Source organism: Momordica charantia (genome assembly GCF_013281855.1).
Source record: "Momordica charantia cultivar OHB3-1 chromosome 3 unlocalized genomic scaffold, Mcharantia_2.0 BLBB01000003.1, whole genome shotgun sequence".
Taxonomy (NCBI): Eukaryota; Viridiplantae; Streptophyta; class Magnoliopsida; order Cucurbitales; family Cucurbitaceae; genus Momordica; species Momordica charantia.
In genome coordinates, this window is record NW_028275161.1 from 17,010,965 (window position 1) to 17,031,032 (window position 20,068).

The following is a 20,068-nucleotide window of genomic DNA, read 5'->3' on the forward strand; positions in this document are numbered from 1 at the left end:
TGGAGATTTGAACTCGGTCGAATTTGTCCTCGTATAGGTGACGGGGACAATATTCTCAACTTTGTAATGTTAGAGCCTAAACGGGGAGAAGAAAAAGTAACATCTTTATTTGTATATTTCAGAACTGTTATTTTATATTTCAATTTTGAGAGGGTGAGGAAGAGGTCGAAGTTGAATACTTTAGGATTAGAGGTCAAGTTGAATATTTATAGTAAGATTTTAGAACAGAACAAGTAATCTCAACTATGGAAGTTCAATACTTGTATTTGGTGTGGGAGTGCTGGTCACAAGTGTAATTTTTGAAAGATTCACTATTCACACTCTACTTATCATCCGTCATTAGATGATGAAATTCTCAATATTTTAAATGGTGATGTTGATAGAAATATTGAGATCTCAATTTTATGGAGACGATCGATGAAAATATTGATAAAATGTTGATGTCCATAATATTTTGGGAGAGGTTATAAAAATGAAAAAATTCGTAAAAAATATTTAAATTAACAAATAAGTCTTTCACCCTTTTTAAATAAGATAAAAATCATTAATATTAATATTATGTCTATATTAGTGATATTTTGTTGATATTTTGTGCTTTTTTTATAATATTATAGAAATATCGATTTACTCCTCTCATATTGATGTCGAATTAAAGATACATTAAAATGTCAATAAAAATATCGAACATATTAACTAAAATTAAATACCTTACTTACACCACAAGGCGGGAGAGTCGTGAAGAACAAGTCGAGAGTCTTTGTAGAATGTTAATGAACCAAAGTACATAATCTACCCTCCAAATCAAGGAGAAGAGTGGTGGGTCCATCATCACAAAGTAATTTAGCCAGGTTACCTTTACTCCTACCTAATATATTGGGCAAGAAAAGCCAACTCCAACTCTCATGGAAGATTTTTTTTTTTTTTTTATAGGATTAAAGGTCAAATAGAGGAATTTGATAACGTTCACATTTCTTATTTCTCTTTTCTCATTTTTGTGTATAAAGAAAAATAGGATTGCAGGATCTCCACCCCTACCCCTAGATGAATTCAAGATTGATAAAACAAAATTTTTATTTATGTTGAAACACATCAGAAACAGAAACAATAAACACGAAACTTTTTTTTTTATTATTTCTAAAATTTCTATAGAATTTTGAGAATATTTTTAAAAACTAAAACAAAAAATATATATATAAACATTTTCAAATACTTAAATTTTTTAATAAAATTGAAAATAAAAAATAAGGAAGGAGATTGTTAGGAACTATAATTTTTATTAAAGTTAAAATATTTCTGTCTCATGGAATTCGAGGTTTAAATCTCAAACTCTCCCATTGTGGTGTAATATATATACACATATATATTTTTTCTTTTTTTCTCTTTTTAAAGAAAAGAGTAACATTTTTATTAAATATGATATTAAAATAGATTAACTAAAATATAATAGAGATTTAAATCTTATTTTGTTATTTGAATCTTATTTTGTCTATTTGTTATCCATTTTGGTCCATCCACTAAAAAATACTTTAAGTCCTATATTGTTTTTTTCGTCTTTGTACTATAAAAAATTTAGTCCGTGTACTTTTAAAAAATGATAATTTCAACTCATTTATTTTCATTTGTATGTTATGTTAACCACAATTTCAACGTAATACTCCACCCTTAAAAGTTAAAATATTCTCACCAAAAAATTTTTTTTGCGCCAACTTGAGCATAGCTCATCTGATTAAAGCATCTGTCTCCGATAAAAAAGTCGTATATTTAAGTTTCCACCTTCACATGGTGTACTAAAAAAAATTGTTGTACATACTTGTGTTATGATTTTACACATTAACAAAATGGAAGGACCATTTTTTAAAACTATCATAACCAAAATAATGAAAATAATAACACTTACTTGCTACCCACCCCCGACCATCGTTAAAATTTTGACAGAGGAGAAAAATACTAGAAAAGAGATATTAAGAAAAATGTAAATTTTTTAGTATGTGTTCCTCGATCCAGAATAGAATATTCTATTTTTTGTTTTCAGATTTACTGAATTAAATGGATTCATGTATATTTGAGAAATTCGTTTTTTAAAACTGTTTAAAATTTTGTGATCTAGAAATTTTGAAAACAACTTTTCTATGTTTTCAATGTTTTCTTAATTACATTAAAAATGATAAAAATTTTGATAAATATATTCCTTCATATTATAAAATCATAATAAATCATATAATCTTGTAAAATAATAATTATATAAAATTTAAAAAAAATGTTAATAAATTAATTAATATAATTTAGATTAAACTAAATATTTAGTTTTAATCTGTAACTATTTCTAGTTTTAGGAATATATTACTTAACGTAACTTAAACAATTTTAAATTGAGATTCAATTACGAATCGTTTTCTTTTGACCATTTAGTTATATTAAAATTAAAATAATAATAATAATTAAAAAACGGAAATAAACATACAAACTTCCAAGTTCCAACGTACGTGTGAATGTAAAGGGCCGCGGTTGGGTTGCGCTCCAAAGAAGGCGTCAGTGAGTGTGGATTGGATACTGTTCTTCTCTTCTTCCACGATCATCAGATTAATGGCGATGATGAAGAACTAGGGTTTTGTTTCTGTTCTTCCTCCGCCCCCGATTTCCAATTTCTAGGGCTTCCATTTCCCCTGCTTCTCTCTGCTGTCATATCTCTCAATTCCGTCCCATTTCCACCACGCTCCCATTGCTCCCTCTCTCATGGCCAAAACCAGACCGCCCAAGAAAGACTTGGACTCCTACACCATCAGAGGCACCAACAAGGTCGTTAGAGGTAAAATGTGAGCTTATGGGTCTTGTTAATGGTGCTTTCCCAACGAAATGAGTGCTGATTTGCTGGTTTTTGCAGCTGGAGATTGCGTGCTGATGCGCCCATCGGAAACGAGTAGGCTCCCCTATGTAGCGCGCATCGAGAAGATCGAAGGTGATAACCGGAACAACGTTAAGGTTCGAGTGCGGTGGTACTACCGACCGGAGGAGTCGATTGGGGGCCGGAGGCAGTTCCATGGAGCCAAGGAGCTCTTCTTGTCTGACCACTACGACGTGCAGAGTGCTCACACCATTGAAGGGAAGTGCATTGTGCACTCGTTCAAGAACTACACTAAGCTTGACAATGTGGGTGCTGAGGATTATTATTGTAGATTTGAGTACAAGGCTGCTACTGGGGCTTTCACGCCGGACAGAGTTGCTGTGTTAGTTTTCACTTTTTGTTGCGTTGCCTTGTGTGTAATTCTAGTGCAAATTGCTTGAATGGGTTTCAATTTTTTTTGTGTGTTTTTTCTTGCAGCTATTGCAAATGTGAGATGCCTTACAACCCGGACGACCTCATGGTGCAGTGCGAGGTCTGCAAGGATTGGTAAATCTCCTTGTTATACTTTTTGTGTGCTGAATCGCTGGTTTCTCTCGTGTGTTTGCACTTTCCAGTGTGAAGTATTTACATAACCAATTGAAGGGCTTGATTTGTGTGTACGAGAGTATGCGGAGCATAATCATAATGAACTAAGAATAATTTTAGGATAATTTTTAAAGTAGTGCTTTAACGTGGAGCCTTCTTCAGTTCTTATTTATTTATTATTATTATTTTTTTTTTAGTAAGAAAATTTTTAAAGTACTAGGGAAGTGCTTCTCACTTTAGAGTTCTTTTCGAGTGTTTTTAGATTTTTCAAAAGCACTTTTGGTTATGTAACCAAATATGGTTAATTTTTTTAAAAGTACTTTTAATGGGTTAAAGTAAGCTATACCACAGTCACCTTAATTAAAGACAGATTTATAGATGCACTGAACTTGGCTTTCAGCATCAATGATCATCTGCAATTCGTTAAAATTGCAACACAGACATTATAGTAGGTAGCCAAAAGATCACCTGGATCAGTTAATTTTGTTCCATCTGTAGGTAGGCGGAACTGACCCTCAAAGTGCAATGTGATGTACAGTCTTTTATGCATTGTAATTTGTTGCTAGAAATAGAATATTCACTCAAACTCTATTAGAACTCGATAACTAAGTTCTGATTGGAGTGGCTATTATATCATTTTGTTTTGTGCTGAAACTTCTAGGAGAGTCCCAAACCCAAGAACTCACTCTTGAAGCTTTGTTGCTATCTGAAAGCACAGAACTCTAGTGTTTCCTTTGGTCTATAGGTATCATCCTGCTTGCGTAAGCATGACGATCGAGGAAGCAAAAAAATTGGACCATTTTGTGTGTTCTGAATGTGGACCTGATGCTGACATCAAGAAAAATGAGAATACGTTTTCAGCATCACCGGTGGCGGATGGGAAGGTTAGTAACTGTTGTCTGTTGTTTCCTACGTACAATGGTAGTTTGATATTGTTGCTTCCTGCATACAATGATAGTTCGAATTCGATATTGATAATCTTTGTCAGCCTATTAGCCTTTATGCACTTCAACTCATGTCAGATGTTTCTTTTTCTTTTCTGGTGAGTTTAAAGATTAAGTGAGAAGCACAAGTACAGACAAGAAGACAAGTTAAATACACAATGTTTGGAATCATAGTTCATGTGAAATGTGCAGACGATAACTTTAGTTCCTTTAACAATCAGTGCAATCATATTCTAATTGATTAGCTTTCAATGTTTTTCTTTTTATTCACTTGCTATTATTTATGATCCTTAAAGGCCGGCCATTGGGCTTCCTTTAATGGTTCATTTTTTACTTTCATTGATAGCTACCTAAAACTTTTCTGCATGTATTAGAAAGTGAGTTGAAAGCTCTTTTTGTGAATTTCATTCATCAATGATATCGTGTGTTTTCATAACAAGCATTAAAAGTGAGTTTCTTAGTAAAAATATGTCGTCTTTTTTGGCTTTGCCCGTCATATTGTCAGTTTGTTTGTTTTACATATGGTTTTCCAACTTTCTAACAAAAGGTTTGGATATAATTATTGGAAAGAACCACCCTTGGATCCAACTAAGAGGACAGAAAAAAAAAAAAAAAAAAAAAAAAAAAACTAAGAGGACAGAATTCATTGGGATGCCACCTACCTAAGGATCAAAATATTAATCGTCCTGAAATATCGCCCCATGGCCCCACCCCCTTTGGACAATTACCACTTTCTTATCTGTCAATGCAAGTACATTATATAGGATACCTTTATCATTTTTCACATTCCGGATTTGAGCTGTATTGTGTAGGCAAGCTTTTCCATTAACTTAATAGATCCGTTGTTTATTAGGAAATAGTACTCCTTTCTTGTTTTTTTGATTTTCTGACATTAGTGTGGGACACTGTTATTGATATAGCGAAAAATATAATTTGCTTTCTATGGTCTGAAAAGCTGTTATCATGGATTAAAACCAACGCCAACTCTCTCCATTTTCTGCATCTTTTTTTTTTATTCGAACATTTTACAAGAGTGTCAACCAGAATGGCATGGCTTTCAAGTTGTGTTACATTGCTCTTTGATCCATTTAAAAGAAAAGGTATTGACAAATTATCTTTTATAATAATACCATGTTTAAATTAAATATTTAATCTCATCTAAAGTTGATTGTCTTTTGCATTTCTTACACATCAAGGCCCTTGTATCAGTAATGCTGTTTCTTAATATTGTTTGAAATTTCCTTCATCTTAGCTGAAAAGTCATCTATCATACAACGTATTTATGTTGGTTATAAATTTTACATTTGAAATAAATGAATGAAACTTGTATGAATTCATACTTCCACCTTTCCTTTTGACTGCCATTGTCATCTGCATTTTCAGTGATTCCCTTTTGATGAATTATTATGTGCTTCCTTTTTCACAGCCTTCTGAATTAAAAAGGCTGCAACACCTCTATGTGGAAAAGAAATGCTTTCTTTTCTTTCTTTTTTTTGAAAAGAAAAGGAATACCTTTACATCTTGTAGGAAACAGAAACGAATATATTGTAGGGGAGATGTAAAGAAAAAAGGAGATAAGATATCTCCTATATATCAAGGGATTACAAAACGGACTCCCGATGAGCGGAAAAAAGGAAAAAAAAAATACTTAAACCCCCTGCTAATACACATCCATTTTCGCGATTTTGGCTCGAGACTTCATCAAGCTACAAGTATACTAGTTATCTCCACGGCAGGAGATGTTTCGGGTGGGTAAGAATTAATAAAAGATTGAAGGAACCAACTTCTGTACAAGGATGAGAACAACATGATTGGTTGCTTTAAGATTCTTCATGTGTTCTTTGATGTGTTGTGTTAAACGATTAACGTAGAGTTCGTTATTGTTTGCAGCTCGAGCCAAAGCGACGGAAGCGATGATTGTCGGCATTCTTTGTCAGATTCAACCATGGCAGGAGGTTCAATTTCAATTGATATTTATGGTAGAATGTGTATAGCATAGCTTGGACTTTTCTGTGTAAAACTTTAGTTTAGTGACTGAAGTTATATGTATGTGTGTATGATGTAGTAGTTAGTACTCAGTAGTAGGACTTTAGGGAGTTTGTCAAGAACAATTCAGGCTGGTCTTGAATCCTTTGGCTAAACTCTCCTGATTCTGTTTAGAAATTTTTGGCCCGTTTAATAACATTTATATTTCTTGTTTTTTTTTCTTGTTTTAAACTTTTTAGAAACACAAGCGTAAGCGTTTGGTAGCTGTTTACGTCTCTCTCTCTCTCCTTTTTTTTTTGTAAGAAACGTTCCCAACAATTTTGGGAACAACAAATCAAGTTTCTTGTTTGTTGTTTTCGTTTATAATTGTCTTATCATTCTTTACTTATAAAATGCATAAAAATTGGAAATTGAATTAAAAAAATTGATTACTAAACACGTTTTTATTTCTCTTTTTAATAAAGAAAGAACAAGAAATAGTTATCAAAGTGGTTCTGTTTTTATTTTTTTTAAAAAAAAAACAAGGAACATAAACATTATCAAATGGTCTTTTAGATGTCGTCGAAAAATGGTCGATTCTAAGACTACGATTGAAACACACAAAAGAAATAATCAAAGAAGTGAAGTAAAGTTAGTGTGTGATCCAAAGAAAGAAAGAAAAGTTAGGCATTTGCTGTTTGGCGTGGGTTTCAGCTCAAAAATGGCAACCAGTTGGGAAATTATGAACAACTTTTATACGTTAAAACATCAAACTTTGCTTCCATTTTTGCTTTAATCTCTCTTCTAAGTTACTTTCTTCACATTAACCTTGCTCCTCTCTCTCTCTCTCTCTCATATATATATATAAGAGTATATAGAGAGAGAGAGAGATCATACAATATGGCAATACTTAATACTTGGATCATGGAGTTTTCTTCACTACTAATATTTCTACTGTTTTGGAGTTTTTTTCTTCCTTGTTTTACAGAAGAGAGAGAAATCTACTTGGTCTTAATGGAAGACGACGACCCAGTTGCCTTCCACCAAAGTGAGAGGACAACTAGTCCGAGCTTCGAGTTAAGTATCGTACAAGGACGGAGTGAAGAAGGAAGAAGAAAAACACTACTCCTTAGTTTTCTTTTTAATTCCAAAGCGGGTTTGATATGATGATTTTGTTTTTGATTTTTGAAAATAATAAGTCACGAATATGTTTTTAGAAAATGTGTTTCTATTTTTGAAACTCGACTAAAAATTCAAACGTGTTTTTTTAAGAAAGATGATAAATATAGGGAAAAGAAAACTTATTTTTTACCGTTTAATTAAACTTGACATTAAAATCTCCGACCCTTTTAATTGAAGATATATGCATTGAATAGTTAAGCTATATACTCAAGCCGAAACATAGTTTTTAGATTCTTTCTCATCTGATCATAGTAGTATCTAATACTAGAATTATCGAGCACCCTCAAATAACTTCTCCCGATCGTCACTACAACTAAATATATATAAAAATCCTCTTAAAAAGTGTAAAAACTGACTGTTTCTTTTTGGTTTTTTTAAAAGAAGAAACAGCAAAGTTTCAAAAAAGGCAGCACCAAGAGAACTGGAGGGATTCCACGACCAGTTTCTTGAGAAAAGTCTAAGAGTGGAGAGCTACACGAAGCTTCACAGCTTCAAGCACATCATCAATGGGTTCGCGGTCCACACGACGCCATCGGAGGCGAGAAAGCTGAGAGAAGCTGAAGGGGTTGTGGCTGTGGAGAGAGACAGAGGAGTGAGGAAGATGACAACTTACACCCCTCAGTTTCTAGGGGTTCCCTCCACATTAAGGGCAACAGTGGGATGCAAGAGGAATGAAAGTAGTGGTGGAGAGGGGATTGTTATTGGGTTTGTGGACTCTGGGATTGACCCGACACACCCGAGTTTCGGTTTCGGTTTCGGTCTCGGTCTCGACGAGTCTTCTAAGTTTTGTGGGGTTTGTGAGGAAGGTCCTTTTTTTGGTTCAAATTCTTGCAATGGGAAGATTGTGGGAGCAAGATTTTTCTGTGCTGGGGCTCAGGCTGTTTCACAACTCAACTCTTCTGTGGATTTCCTCTCCCCTTTTGATGCTGAAGGCCATGGAAGGTAAGCCTTCAACCTTAGCTTTTGTGTTTATTTGTTTGTTTAACAGGGGTTCTTGTTTTGTAACGTTCTCGTTTCTTATTCATGTTTCTTCCTTTTTAGTAAGAAAAAATAGAGTTGCATGGCTTTCAACGGCTAAACACGCGTGGATTCAAAATAAATCAAACAAAATTTTTATTTAGGTTGGAATGAATTGGTAATCGAAACAATAAAATAAATAAGGAAACAAAACATTTTTGTATTGTTTCTCAAAACTTTTATAACATTTCGAGAATGCTTCTAACAAATAATAAACGAGAAACAAAACGCTTAGATTTCTTAATAAGATTATAAATGAGAAACAAGAAACAATAATGTTATCAAATGGATCCTTAATTTTTAAACCTTTTATTTTGATGGTTAAAGTTTGTATAGAGGGCTACTTTTAAATTTTAAGTCTTTGTTTTTTATAATTATTTAGTTTTTTCTTTTTTAAAAATATATATATATATATATATTTTAAATTTGTCAATCTAAGTCTCTCAACTGATTAAAATATTTATCTCTGATTAAAAAGTTCGTAAGTTCGAATTTTCTCCTTCACACGTATTATACTCAAATATATATATATATATATATATATATATATATATTTTGAAATTAATTTGGTATGCTAGTACGTCAAAGAATATTGGGTTTTAAAATATATGTGAGTTCATTGTAAATAATTGATGAGAAAAATTAAGTGAAAAAAATATAGAATATTTGAAAGTTTATAATATGAAGGAAAAAACCATTAAAAACTTAGGGTGGTGGGTTGACTTGGGACTTTAATTTGATTATAATCGTTATTATATTATATTTAACTGATCTTAATTTTCATTGAACTGATTGAAATCAAAACATATATTTTTCTATTTTAATTTAGTTGAATAAAAATATATTTGGACATGGTTATCAGCCACGTGGCATCTATAGCTGCTGGAAATGCAGGGGTTCCAGTCGTTGTTAATGGTTTTTTCTATGGATTGGCCAGTGGGATAGCGCCACGTGCACGGTACATTAACACATTCCCAACATATATGTCATTACATTTGTATGCTTTTTAATACATAAAACTTCAATACTCTTTCTTACAAAATTTAGTGTTAAATACAGTAAAGAAAAAGTGATTTTTATTAAAAGATTTCATTACGTATAAAAATTCGTATTAAAATTTTACAAATAGGGATCAAAATAATCCCTTTTTAAAAATACATCACCAAAACAAACATTTTTTTTAGAGTATAATAGCCACAATAGTATTTAATCCATAAACATATATCATTGTGCTTAAGTTAGAATTAACTAATTTGGTTTAAAGTGATTTTTCTTTTTTCTGGACAGAATTGCTATTTATAAGGCTGTGTATCCAACAGTGGCTACTCTAACAGATGTAGTTGCAGCCATAGATCAAGTAAGTTCTTCATACGTCCATTTAATATCGAGTTTCGAAATAGATAGCTTAAGATTTGACGGGAATGCCAAAAACGAGTCAAAGTTTAAGAACCAAAATAGAATATTCGAAAGTTCGAGTTTCATGTCGGGATTTGTTTTGAACAAGTGCAGGCAATTATTGATGGAGTTGATATATTGGCATTGTCTGTTGGACCAAATGAACCACCAGAAGTAGGATTTACGTTTCTAAGCATATATGACATTGCTGTATTATCTGCCACACGAGCCGGAATCCTTGTGGTTCAGGCTGCCGGAAATAACGGCCCGGCCCCGTCAACCGTCGTCTCTTACAGCCCTTGGGCTGTCGGCGTGGCCGCTTCCGGCACCGACCGAGTTTATCCGGCCTCACTTCTCCTTGGCAATGGCCAAAACGTTGGAGGCACAGGCTTGTCTGGTATGTCTAATATGTTGATTAGAACTTGGTATAAATTAATTAAGAAGATACAAAATATGAAAGAATTAGATGTAATTCTCACTAACTGAAAGCAAAACTATGAGAAAAGTTTGTTTAATGTTAAAAAAAAAATGGAAATGTGGTTCATTGCTTGCTTTTATGCATATTAGTGCTATAACTTTCAGAGAAGTTCTCCCTTTTTACTTATCTAGTTCATCGTAATCATTTCTAGTTTGAGGAGCCCTGTTCAGAGATGAGATTCTCATGGCGAATTACCTATTTTGTAATTAATTTTAAATACTTTTAAATTTAAATTTTTAAATTTTTAAATATATATATATATAAATGAAAGAAAATTATATAATGAAAATTATAATGAGAAAATTTAGAGAGACGTGTTTTGTTAATGAAAAATAAATTAAAAAGATGAAAAAGCTATTGAGGAAAATTTTAAATAGAAATTTTATAGATTTATTTTTTAGATAACGTAAATTAGAAAGATAAAGAAAGTTATTAGAAGAAAAAAAAAAGATCAGAGAGAGAAAAGTTTGAGAAAAATGTTTCAATAAATTTTTTGGGAGGAAAACATTTTAGAGAGAAATTTGTTACTAAGAATTTGAAAATCGTTTTTGGAAAACATAAACGATTATCAAACAAATTTGTTTTTCAAAAACTAAAAACAGAAAACAAAATAATTATCAAACAACCTGTTTAACAAATCAAATTTAACTACTCTATTCATCTTCCTCAGGACCCACTCTGGGGAGTGAGTTTTTGCTACATAAGCTGGTATTGGCCAAGGATGCAGTGAACCAAAATGTGGCACTTCCCACTGAAGAGTGCCAATATCCTCAAGCTTTTGACCCAAATATTGTCCAAAACAGCATAGTAATCTGCTCCTTCTCTCAAGGATTCCTCAATGGAACCTCCACCCTCACAGCTATCCTTCACACTGCAGCAACACTCAGATTCATGGCTTTTGTTCTCGTTGCAAATCCGAGCTATGGCGACTTCATTGCAGAACCCATCCCCTTCAGAATTCCTGGCATTCTCGTCCCGAGCGTTTCAGATTCTCAGGTACAATATCTACTTTGATTCAAAACCAGCGAGAAACAAAGTCGTTATCAAACAAGAATATCTGAGAATTTCTATTTGCGCTCGAAATAAATATAGGTGATATTGAAGTACTATGAGGAAAATATATGCAAGGATGGGAGGGGAATGGTTACAAACTTTAAAGGCAAAGCAGCCATAGGAGAAGGAAGATTTGCTTCATTTGGGGGCCAAGCTCCCACAGTTAGCAGATTTTCATCAAGAGGACCAGATTACATGAACAGTAATAGGACTGCAGCTGATGTGCTAAAGCCCGATATTCTCGCTCCAGGTCACCAAGTTTGGGCTGCTTGGAGCCCCCTTAGTGCCTCGGAGCCACTTTTAAAGGGTGAGTTGAGCCAGTGTAAAGTTCTGTTTCGGTCTCTAAACTTTTATTTATTTTCTGCTTAGTCACTTGATTTCGGTCCTTGAACTTTCATCACTTTTTGTTTTGGTCCTTTTTCGCTTTATGGATTGAATAGGATACCATTTTGCACTCTTGTCTGGAACAAGCATGGCAGCACCTCACATTGTGGGAATAGCAGCACTTATCAAGCAAAAGAATCCTTCTTGGACTCCTTCCATGATAGCTTCTGCAATGTCCACAACTGCTACAAAGTATGATATGAATGGAGAGCTTATTCAGGCAGAGGGATATGGCATTCATAGTTTATATCCTTCTACTCCCTTTGATTTGGGCGCTGGCCTCGTCTCTCCGACCAATGCTTTAGACCCGGGATTGGTCTTCCCATCAGGTAAATTCCAACAATACACACTCTACCTTTTCACTATGTCGTATAATGTGGTTTTGAAAATCTAAAAGCACTTGAAAGGGAAAAAAAAACACTCAAACAATGTCCTTTTCCTCTAACAATGCTAGTTAGGAAAATGTTTTACTCGAAAATGCCATTCCTTGAATAGATTCGACACGCTCATAAAACAAGAAAACCATACCATGTCATTTCAACATGAAAATTGGATAGCTGAGATTATATTTGAGGATACATTATGATTCTAGTCACTATATTATGCCATTTTTCAGCATTTCGGTTCATGTTGTTACATAATTTGCATTTTTACTCTTACTATTCAGCATGATATACCACATCAATGGCTCCTTACTATTCAACCACATGATTAACATAAACTATAGTATATTTTAATAAAAGTACATGAACTAAAAATGAAACGAAGAAAAGCATAGATATCAAAACACTAAAAGTCGTTGAAGAAAACTGACCAGCCATCTTGAAACAGAATATGAAGACTATATAAACTTCTTGTGCTCTTTACCTGGCGTTGATCCTGCTGTCATCAAAAGCACCACTGGAAGACATTGCAATGCCTCTCTCTCACAGCCACACCCAGCAGATCTGAACCTTCCTTCACTCACAATATCATCACTGGTTGGGCAACAGGTGGTGCAGAGAAGAGTGAAGAATGTAGGAGGCAAAGTGGAGACATATGTGTGGTCGGTGATCCCGCCGAACGGGACAACAGTCGACATCAATCCGCCATGGTTCGCCATAGCGCCAGAAGGGGTCCAAAACTTGGAAATACAGATCAATGTCACACATAAAATGGATCACTTTAGCTTTGGGGAGATTGTTTTGACAGGAAGTTTAAACCATATTGCAAGGATCCCTTTGTCAGTTTTGGCTGTTTCTACATCCTAAAGGACAGGATTGGTTCATTTTCTTTGAAAGTCTCTCTATATTCCTTACTTTTAAAAGGGGGTAAAATTTTTCAAAAGATTATAATGTGTAAAATGTCAAATAAGTGATAGTTTCAAGATGAAACTAGTACACTAGTGTAGTTCTTAGAAATGAGCTCAAAAGTTTGAATATTACCAATATAGAAAGAAAGATCTTGTTGCTATAACATTTGAGAGCTAGTAGTTCTAATGGCAGACTGTTCTGTCTTTTTGTACAAAAAGGAAGTTTAGCCTGTCTTAAGAAAAAATCTTTTGAATGGTTTCTAAAGGTGAGATACAACTTTTCAATATCGATGGCGAATCTATATATAAATTCATGTGTAATTTCTGTTCTTTTAAATTTTAATTCATTTACAATTGTGGAACACAATTTAAGACGAGACCCTTTAAAGGTGGTCTTCTCACTAATGAATATCTCGTTTGATGTTTTGAAGAAAGAAAAAAGTTTCCTTTAATATAAACTATAAAAATGGCCTCTTGTATATTTCAAACTATGAAGTATTTTTTTCATAAGGGGAAAAAAAACCTATAAAGTTTCATCTCCTGTTACTTCATACGGTAAGTTTTGTACAATTTTTCAATTATAGAGTAGCCTACTGTACAATTTTTCAATTATAGAGTAGCCTACTCTCATTTTTCATCTGTATACTACAAAATTCCATGCATCTTCTTCCCGAAAAAAGAGCAACCTTCAAACTAACCTAAACCTAACTTAACTGGTTAAGATATAGCACATATATCATTGACCAAAATATCGAAAGCCTACATGTTGAACTTAAAAAAAAAAAGTGAAACTCTAAAAATAGAAAACATCACCAAGAAAGAAACATTGAATAAATCATGTCAGGATAATTTCCAAGGACATAAATCTTCTTTTAGCACTCTGCCAATCTGAATACTATGGTTTGACCCAATTAAATGGGTCTTCTAATCCAATCAATTAACAATATGGGATAATTCTTTCATAATTTCACAAAACAAATGGGCCTAAACTAGAGTGGACAATACATTCAAATCATAAGGTGATAAAAAAGCAAGTTACCCTGTCCTGCACATACATTCATTGCACCGTGGATACCTATAAACACTCCTTCCTTTGGGTCTTTTCAAGACGTGTTTTGTTTGCCTAACTGCCTTCCTAACTCTTATCTCAAAAATCCGCCACTCTATAGTGTTGTTCTTCGTAAATATACTTGAAAGCCTTCGTTTGTTCGGTCGAATTGTAGGCATCCTTCCCCCACCGTAGTATATCCGATAACCAGACACGAGAGACGACAACTGACTACCAGAGTCTGTCATTGCAAATGCATCAGCAGCTGTGCAGCCTATGAAGTCCAATGCTGCCAACTAAAAGAACATAAATCCGTCATTCAACTAATATGTTACAATAAGACTGCAAAGTACTTTAAAACCCTTCCGTACAAGAAGAATATAACATTTCACAGCCACATAAGCACCATAGCTTGACCATTGTATGAAAATACATGCAGAAGCAAGATAATTATCAAAGAACATAAATTAGAACTTTCTCGAGAACTGAGGAAGGGTTGTAAATATGCAGAAGAACAAAGTCAAGAAGTACATAACTTCGTATGTACAGAAAGTTTGTACAACAATTTTCACATCTTTATTATGCCAGGTAGTGAACAGATGGGCATCAACTTTAGTAGAGGGGCTGAGCGATGAAAAATGGATGCAATCAATTATCAGCTAAGTTTTTTATAGAAACACCTTTTCTATGTTTTACAAGGGCCAAGGGAGAATTAGAGAGCTCCCAGACCTCTCCCAAACAATCCTAGACAAAATAGCCAAAAAGATACCCCCATACCTGACTACTCGGGGTGTACTACTGTACGTACCCTAACACAAAAACCCACACTGCTCTTTCTACACCTATAGTGGCCCCTCCTTTTCCTAACGGTTTTTCCCTTTCCTATATCCTACTAGCACGTGCCCTTTTCCTAGAGTATACATTCTTCACCTGAGACCTATCAGTTTTTTCCCAGATATTCTTGTAGGAGAAATTCCCTTGAGAGTAGATTACTTGCAAAATTTGTAGGAACACAAGAATAAAAGTAATATCCAAGTAAAATTTCCATGTCTAAAAACGCTATTGTGATCTGATTGATAGTGACAAAGGTATGTAATTACCTGAGAAGAAAAGTTCATAAAAGGTTCGAGCTCGGTTGATGAAAGCAACTTCTCCTTTGTAACCAAATTAGGATACAAGCTAGTTAGAGCATTCAACCTTGAACTCCCTCCATATATCTGTGAGCCTGCCACAAATACCTTCGTCTTGCGTTTGAAACCAAGAGCAGCAAGCATAAGTACTGCTTCTTCAGGTGTCAAAGGACAAAGACCTTCTAACCTAAGTTCTGCAGGAGAAGGTAATCTGCAACAACAAACCAGGTTTTAATTAGGTCAAGGTCCCTCATTAAATATAACAGATCAATACAATGAACTTGAATCTCTTCACTGAGCATGAAACTATTAAAACCTTAATAAATGAAAATGGTGTTTAATATTGCTTTTCTTGGGCATGACAAGCATGGAAGATAAATTTGCAATGAACAAGGTGAACATTAAAGCTCTAATGGAGAATGAGTAAAGAGAGGGAGGAACAAAATCCAAGTCTCCTGTCATAAGCGATGGAGTTCAGAAGTCTGTCTATGCCCCAGAGTAAGCCACATTGTCAGAATAACAATGAAAATTTACATTATAAATAGGTAAACAATCAATGAAATGGCTGTCATCTTCCTGCATATACGCATATGACATATCAAAAAGATGACTGGAAAAAATCACAATACATACTTGGTGGTTTTCTGGAGAAGAGACAATGCTGGAAAATGGACTGCCCGATATGCTTTCAACTCTTTTCTTTCTTCTTCACCTCCACCAAATTCACAGAGAGAGTGAGCTACCATGTCAATTTCAAATCTCAAATGCAGAGATAGGTATCTAGAAGATTTTGCAGAGCGAGCTCTGTTTTCCTTCATTGTTGATTTTGCAAATGGGCCAACAAGATGTTTGTCCAATGGTCCTGGGTAGCCTTCTTGTTGACGTAGCCTTTGAAGAAGCAAGGCACCAGCTTCTTGAATTTTAGGAACAAACCTCAGAGCATGAAAATTACATCTGCATCGAAGTCTCTAGATGGAAAGCCCAAATCAGGAATATGAAATACAGAGAACACCTGCATAACTAAGGAATACAAAAGAAGAGAATATTCCAACATCTGTTGTTCGTAAAATACAAGAAGCGTATAAGAACCAAGGATGTCCAGGTCAAATTACCTGTAACTCAAATGATAATGGGTCAAATGCCAAGCGATTACCAAAACCCAGTAAATGCACGACCTTATTCTTAATTAGAATAGGAAGAATGTTTTTCAAGTAAAAACTTGGCTTGGCCTCTTTGATAATATCAGCATCCGTCACCTGCAAACCCAACAATATTATCAGTACAACTAAATATGCACACATAAGGAACGTAGGAAATGGATCGACTGAAAACTTACCACACTTCCAATCGCCTCCAAGTCTAAGGACCGTAAATTATCTGGAAGTTCTTTCACTATATGGATGTCAGGAGTCATGTAGTTAATAAAATGTTCCTCCTGGTAGATATCGCTGAATTGACTATGATATTACAGAATCTTGCACCATCAATTTTCCATCCAGAGAAATAAATAACTGAAAATGATGCTTATTGACTGACTAATGCATGGCATGGTAAATACAATGAAGACAAAGCAACATTATGAAAGGGGACATCAGAATAATTAATATTAAGTTGGTTTGTATAACCACTACAACATCATAAAGAAAAGGGAAGTTTAAACATTAAAAATCATGTTTTGTAGCTAATGTAAACATAAAGCTCTTTCCTACTCTCATCCAAAATTCGGATTTTGACCATCTTTATTGTACAGTCTTAGAAAGAAAAAAATATACCTACCTATCGCAGCCATGTTTTCTTCGTTTTTTATGTATAAGCTTACAGTAGCCACGTTAACTTTAAACTAGGAGCTGTTTCACAATTTTACCCTATAAAGAAAGTAAAAACATTAAAGTAGAAAATGTGTCTGAAAGAGTGATTGTATTTTAAGGCCTTAAAAAAATCAATCAGCCACTAAAACAAAATTAAGCCATAAATCCAGAAACAGAGCACGAACTTTATTAGTGAACAAGAACCTTAACATAAAAGGATCAAGAATTACAGAATATAATTATATAAAACTAGTAATATAGGAAAAAGGAAGAGGAAAGAACAATCACCTCACATCTTTCCAAACGCTACTATACAAAAACTTGGGAACAACCAAAGTTGAATTAAGTAACCGTGCCAGTACAACGGCATTGCAAACCTATTTCATGCAGGAAGGGGAACAATAATCATAATCAACTACTTAAGGTTGAGATACTCTAATGCAATAACATAAATAGGGATAAAAAAAATAACAACTCAGGTTCAAGGGTGTCACTCACGGCTACTCGCTGTTGATTCATCCCACCGTTTGCAGTAACCATAATGTATCCATCGTTTCTCTCTATTACCATGTCAAGAGTTTTATTGCTAAAATTAGAATAAGAATTAAATTCCATTAAAATTCAAACAAATGAAACCCATTAAAAAATGCACATAAACTGAGAAGACGAGACTCACTGCTTGGCTCCCAATTACGTTGATCAGCACATGGCTTCCAAGCAGACGAAGCAATCACTGGCTCCTGCCACAAGTCCTTCGGCTCGGGTTTGTTTTCTCCCTACCAAAAACAAATCCATTGACGAATTCCGAAAAAAGTTACACATAAATGAAATTGGGATGTTTCCCTCGCGTTCTACCAGTATAAAGAACAAAAATTTATCTTCAAATATACCTCGGCCAACGCATGGGCGGCCAAAGCCAACAATCTACCATAATTTCCCTTTGGCCATTTCCTTCTACTAGACTTCCGTTTTCCCTGCTATGGTAACCAATAAAAGACAAGAATCACTAATTGGACTGCGAATTTGAAACATGATGATAAATTTCTTTAAAGAAATTGACTGAAATTTAGAATTAGTAATCCATACCTGAACTGCAATCCTCGGGGAAGACATATTCCCAGAAAATCCAGTACTGGAATTGACCCCTTTATTATCTTGTTCTTGAAGTCTAACATCTTGTTCTTGTAGTCTCGAAAGCATGACCCAATTCACCAAGAAAAATAAGCCAACCAACAAAATCAAAAACAAAAGCCCTTTGACTCGCTTTCTCCGGTACCACACTGCCCCAGCCTTCTTCTTTACCCGCTTGTCGGCTTTCAACTTGTGCATACTCTGATTCGATGGAAACCCGAAAAGCTTGAGCCCTGAAAACGAAGACGCGTGATGAACGTCGCCGGAGGATTGGTCAAAGCTCCCGAATCGACTAGGACCGAGCTGCGGAGAGTGACTCGGCGAGGCTTGGCGATTCCTGGGCGTGGTCGAGCCAGAACGCACACGACCGGTCCCGACCCTGGTTTCCGGCGAATCGGAATCTTCTTCTCCGGGCACTAGCTCGTCGACGGCACCGCTATGTTTGAAATTGGATCCCATTACAGAAATTGGGAGGTCATCCATGGAGGCCATTTCTCGAACTCGATTACGGATCCGAGATAGCGAAACGAGCGGAAGATGGTTGGGTTTTATAAGAAGAAGAACAAGCGCGCGAGTTACTAAAAAACAGCTAATTGCACCCACCAGCACACACTAATGACACCCACGAAAAAGGAGGAGAGAATTTTCATTCTTTTTCCTTTATATTCCACTATATATTTTTTTATTAAAGAGTTTTTTATTGTGTAATCATTTTACAACAAGTATCAAAATAGTCAATTTTTTAAAATACATCAATCAAAACGATATGTAAAAAAAATAAACCTTTTGAAACTACATGATTAAAATAAATCATAATCGAAAGTATATAAGATCACATTTTTCAAAAAAATGTAAAAGACAGTGGATTATCAATTAAAATAAATAGTTTTCATGCCAATTTGATTGTAACCTCTCTAATCAAGATGTTATAAATTTGAATAACTACCCCACATATTGTACTTGAAATTGGAAAGTTTTCGTCAAATGTATATATTTTTTTTGGGTTAGAAATCATATAATGTATAATAAATTCATAAAATAAAATATGAAGTATTAAGTTTCTTAATTCCACAATTTAAGAGAATTCAAATTTAATCAAGTTCCGGTATAACAACTAAAATACAATATTAAATATTCAGCTTCTTAACAATAGGGGTGGTGGTGCAGTTGGCTAGCGCGTAGGTCTCATAGCTAAAGAGTTATCCTGAGTTCGAGCATCTCTCACCCCATTCAATTTTAATCCAAAACAAAATAATTTAAATTTAAATTTCAGGTACTAAACCACAAACTTTTAAATTTTATAAGGAAAATAATAAAAATTCATATTAGAATTGAAAATGAAAACAATAAAGTACAAAAGTGGTGTATGGAATAGATATTAAACAAACTCTCATAATGCATCAGATTTGTCATCTTCTTATTTGTCTTTTATTTTTTTTTTCTTTTTTCTCTCTACAAGTAACCTTCACGTGTAACCCATTTGAAGTTTTTTGATCTGTGAGTCTTTGACCACACCAAAAGAGAGGGAGAAAAAATAAAGTTTCACAAATTTTGAAATATTGAAAAACTTAATAAAATAGATCATTATTTAAACTTTATAAAATGTTAAATTACAAATTTAGTTATAATTTTAAAACCTACATTATTTAATTGCATAGTATTTCTAGCTTAGTTTAAATAACAAAAAATATATAATAAAACGATTATCTAACGATCTAAAAAATTTCAGTTATGCTTGTAAACTTGCTAAATTGATAAGGGCTCTATTCTTTTCTTTTTTTTTCTAAGAATAGAAAATACAAAAATAGTTAAATA

General features: G+C 34.1%; 3 protein-coding genes across 7 annotated transcripts; 2 read left to right on the forward strand and 1 right to left on the reverse strand.

The window, feature by feature from the left end:
* Positions 1–2,471: 2,471 nt before the first annotated feature.
* Positions 2,472–6,572, forward strand: LOC111012722 (chromatin remodeling protein EBS). 2 transcript variants are annotated; one of them, XM_088121529.1, is made up of 6 exons: positions 2,472–2,806; positions 2,882–3,224; positions 3,320–3,388; positions 4,173–4,311; positions 5,798–6,119; positions 6,262–6,572. In XM_088121529.1, the coding sequence occupies exons 1-6, from the start codon at positions 2,734–2,736 to the stop codon at positions 6,363–6,365; spliced, it is 1,050 nt and encodes a 349-aa protein (XP_087977655.1). In that variant the 5' UTR covers positions 2,472–2,733; the 3' UTR covers positions 6,366–6,572. The 2 variants fall into 2 exon arrangements, with proteins under 2 accessions (XP_087977655.1, XP_022142667.1); XM_022286975.2 differs by lacking the exon at positions 5,798–6,119 and having other exon boundaries at positions 2,477–2,806.
* A 310-nt stretch (positions 6,573–6,882) lies between these two features.
* Positions 6,883–13,117, forward strand: ALE1 (PA-domain containing subtilase family protein). 2 transcript variants are annotated; one of them, XM_022286968.2, is made up of 9 exons: positions 6,883–7,412; positions 7,903–8,460; positions 9,398–9,493; positions 9,823–9,892; positions 10,045–10,327; positions 11,079–11,404; positions 11,501–11,768; positions 11,902–12,174; positions 12,677–13,117. In XM_022286968.2, the coding sequence occupies exons 1-9, from the start codon at positions 7,237–7,239 to the stop codon at positions 13,093–13,095; spliced, it is 2,469 nt and encodes an 822-aa protein (XP_022142660.2). In that variant the 5' UTR covers positions 6,883–7,236; the 3' UTR covers positions 13,096–13,117. The 2 variants fall into 2 exon arrangements, with proteins under 2 accessions (XP_022142660.2, XP_022142659.2); XM_022286967.2 differs by having other exon boundaries at positions 6,884–7,412; positions 7,900–8,460.
* An 819-nt stretch (positions 13,118–13,936) lies between these two features.
* Positions 13,937–18,868, reverse strand: LOC111012643 (O-fucosyltransferase family protein). 3 transcript variants are annotated; one of them, XM_088121528.1, is made up of 10 exons: positions 18,209–18,868; positions 18,013–18,096; positions 17,799–17,898; positions 17,621–17,682; positions 17,411–17,499; positions 16,651–16,771; positions 16,427–16,570; positions 15,948–16,282; positions 15,285–15,525; positions 13,937–14,480 (listed from the first exon to the last, which is right to left on the reverse strand). In XM_088121528.1, the coding sequence occupies exons 1-10, from the start codon at positions 18,743–18,745 to the stop codon at positions 14,172–14,174; spliced, it is 2,022 nt and encodes a 673-aa protein (XP_087977654.1). In that variant the 5' UTR covers positions 18,746–18,868; the 3' UTR covers positions 13,937–14,171. The 3 variants fall into 3 exon arrangements, with proteins under 3 accessions (XP_087977654.1, XP_022142561.2, XP_022142560.1); XM_022286869.2 differs by having other exon boundaries at positions 18,013–18,099; XM_022286868.2 differs by lacking the exon at positions 18,209–18,868 and having other exon boundaries at positions 17,621–17,708; positions 18,013–18,053.
* Positions 18,869–20,068: the final 1,200 nt, after the last annotated feature.